The following is a 3,498-nucleotide window of genomic DNA, read 5'->3' as shown; positions in this document are numbered from 1 at the left end:
TATAGTATAAATCTGAGTTCTATATTAAAGTTAACTTGTTGAGCACACTTAAGGTTGCTTTTCTCTCGAACATGTTTATGGCTATGAAATATTGGATATTTGTGAACAATGGGTTTTACTTAACTGATTTACATGATTTGGATGAGCACACTCATGATCATGTAGAATCAGAGGCATAGTTTGGAGAAACATAGAATTATGTTTAGACAAATAGTTGTCACCTAACTGATCTAGGAGTCACATAGAGATGTGATTGATAAATAGTTATCTACCTAATTTAATTTTATTTTGATTTGTTGAGCACACTCAAGGTCAAATAAAATTAAATGGGGTCCTAGCCCACTAAGGAAATTAATGCGTTAAATTTCCCGAATTAATGGTGAGGGCTATTAATTTGAGTAAAATAGTGGGAGACCAAATGGATATTAAAGACCTTATATTAATTTGGTTAATGAAAATCATATACATGAAATTAATACAAATTTTATCTTTGCAGTTGTAGATCATTAATATCACCATGAGTAACAACCATTCCCTACGTAGCATACTGGATGCTAATAAGTTGACTGGACCAAATTTCTTAGACTGGTATAGAAACTTGAGAATTGTTCTCAAGCAAGAAAAGAGGCTATATGTCCTTGAGCATGCCAAACCCGGTATTCCTCCTGTTGATGCTCCTGAAGAGGTACTAAGTGAGTTCATTCATCATACAGATGATGATGAGCAAGCCACATGTGTGATGTTGGCTAGCATGTCTCCTGAACTTCAAAGGCAGCATGAGAATATGGATTCTCAAACGATCATTTTGCATCTCAAGGAGTTGTTTGATTCAAAATGCAGGAATGAAAGGTATGAGGTATCAAGGGAATTGTTCCGCTGTAAGATGACAGAAGGATCTTCAGTGAATGTTCATGTTCTGAAGATGATTGGCTATATTGAAAAATTAGGCCAATTGGGTTTTGTCATGGATCATGAGTTAAGTATTGACTTGGTCTTACAGTCTCTACCTCCTAGCTTCTCACAGTTCATAATGAACTTCAACATGAATCAGTTGGAAACTACATTGCCTGGACTGTTGGGGATGCTAACTACTGCTGAAGGGGAACTTAAGAAGAACAAGTCCCTTGTTCTTATGGTTCAATCTTCTAAGACCAAATAAAAAAGGTCCAAGAAGAAGAACAATAAGAAGAAGGGGACTTTCCCTAAAGCACTTAAGCCTACTGGGGGCATTAAAAAGGACAAAGGTACTTGCCATCACTGTGGCAAAGAAGGTCACTGGAGGAGGAACTGTGCTGATTATCTTGCTGCACTGAAGGAGAAGAAGCTTAATGAAGCTTCTACTTCAGGTATGTTTATGATTGAGATAAATTTATCTATGTCAAATTCATGTTCTTGGGTATTAGATACCGGATGTGGATCTCATATTTGTAATAATATGCAGGAACTAAGAAGACCTAGACCTTTACAGAAAGGTGAAATGGACCTACGGGTTGGAAATGGAGCAAGGGTTGCTGCTTTAGCCGTAGGAACATGTATTTTGTCTCTGCCTACGGGCCTTTTGCTTGAACTTGATAACTGTTATTTTGTTCCAGTACTAACTAGAAATATCATATCTGTATCTTGCCTAGCACTGAATGGTTTTAAATTTATTATTGAAGGCAAATGTTGTTCCTTTTATAATAATGATATTTTCTATGGATCTGGTGTTTATGCAAATGGTTTGTATATACTTGATCTTGAAAGGCCTGTTCTTAACATAAATAGCAAGAAATTAAAATCAGATAATCAAAATCCATCCTATCTATGGCATTGTAGATTAGGTCATATAAATGAAACAAGAATCACAAAGTTACATAAGGAAGGATATTTTGATCCTTTTAATTATGAATCATATGAAACTTGTGAAGCTTGCTTAATGGGGAAAATGACCAAATCACCCTTTACTGGAAAGAGTGAAAGATTTACTGAATTGTTGGACATAATACATTCAGATGTATGTGGGCCAATGACTATTCATGCTATAGGAGGATACACATATTTCATTACATTTACTGATGACCATTCTAGATATGGGCATGTATATCTAATGAAATATAAATCTGAATCTTTTGAAAAGTTCAAAGAATTCAGAAATGAAGTGGAGAAACAAATTGGAAAAAGTATCAAAATACTTCGATCTGATCGAGGTGGAGAATACTTAAGCCAGGAGTTTCAAGATTATTTGAAGGAGAATGGGATTCTTCACCAGTTGACACCTCCTGGAACGCCACAACATAATGGTGTTTCTGAAAGAAGGAACCGGACCCTATTAGATATGGTGCGATCCATGATGAGTAATGTTGACCTTCCAGTTTCTTTTTGGGGCTATGCCCTACAAACTGCTGCATACCTTCTGAATAGAGTTCCATCCAAATCTATTGAAAAGACACCATATGAGATATGGATGGGCAAGAGACCTTCACTATCACATATAAAGATTTGGGGATGTGATGCTTATGTGAAGCGTCAAATTTCTGATAAGCTTGGTTCTAAATCAGATAAATGCAAATTTGTGGGATATCCAAAACAAACAATTGGATATTATTTCTACCATCCAACTAAGCAAAAAGTGTTTGTCTCAAGGCATGCTACCTTTCTTGAAAGGGAATTTGTTCTCAAAGGTAGCAATGGGAGTAAAATAGATCTTGAAGAAATTCAAGAACCACAAATTACCATCCAAATGGAACCGATGAGTGAGACTGTAGCATCAGATGCACATCCTGAAACTCAAGTAACACAGGAACTTCGAAAGTCTAGTAGAATACGCCATGCTCCTACAAGATTGGATCTTTTAATAGAAGCTGATAATGACATGTCATTCTTACCAGAAGAACCTACTAACTTTCAGGAAGCAATGTGTGACATTGACTCTGTGAAATGGCTTGAAGCCATGAAATCTGAGATGGATTCCATGTACATCAACCAAGTATGGACATTGGTTGAACCACTTGAAGGGATAAAACCCATTGGGTGTAAGTGGGTCTTTAAGAGAAAGACTGACATGGATGGCAATGTACAAACATATAAAGCCAGGCTGGTTGCTAAAGGTTACAGGCAAAGGCAAGGCATTGACTTTGATGAAACCTTCTCGCCAGTAGCCATGCTAAAATCTATAAGGATTTTGCTTGCTATAGCTGCATACCATGATTATGAAATTTGGCAAATGGATGTCAAAACCGCATTCCTAAATGGGAATTTGCAAGAGGATGTGTACATGACACAACCTGAGGGGTTTGAATCCAAAGAATTTCCTAACAAAGTATGCAAGCTTCAAAAGTCCATTTATGGACTAAAGCAAGCTTCACGAAGTTGGAACATCCATTTTGATGAAACAGTCAAAGAGTTTGACTTCATTAAAAATGTGGATGAACCTTGTGTTTACAAGAAGGTTAGTGGGAGTGGAATCATTTTCCTTATTTTATATGTAGATGACATATTATTAATAGGAAATGATGTGCC

The 3,498-nt window shown here is 36.4% G+C and overlaps 1 protein-coding gene and 1 long non-coding RNA gene across 2 annotated transcripts; both read left to right on the top strand.

Annotated features, from left to right (window-relative positions):
• The first annotated feature begins 517 nt into the window (after positions 1–517).
• On the top strand, positions 518–1,159 carry LOC131175879 (uncharacterized). Its single transcript, XM_058140561.1, has one exon. The coding sequence runs from the start codon at positions 518–520 to the stop codon at positions 1,157–1,159; it is 642 nt and encodes a 213-aa protein (XP_057996544.1).
• A 14-nt stretch (positions 1,160–1,173) lies between these two features.
• LOC131175999 (uncharacterized) lies at positions 1,174–1,699 on the top strand. The gene is made up of 2 exons (XR_009146121.1): positions 1,174–1,346; positions 1,442–1,699. It is a non-coding gene; the product is annotated as an uncharacterized LOC131175999 (long non-coding RNA).
• Positions 1,700–3,498: the final 1,799 nt, after the last annotated feature.

Source organism: Hevea brasiliensis, chromosome 18, assembly GCF_030052815.1.
Source record: "Hevea brasiliensis isolate MT/VB/25A 57/8 chromosome 18, ASM3005281v1, whole genome shotgun sequence".
Classification (NCBI taxonomy): domain Eukaryota; kingdom Viridiplantae; phylum Streptophyta; class Magnoliopsida; order Malpighiales; family Euphorbiaceae; genus Hevea; species Hevea brasiliensis.
Note: the sequence above shows the minus strand (reverse complement) of the source record. Positions and strands in the feature narration are given on the sequence as shown.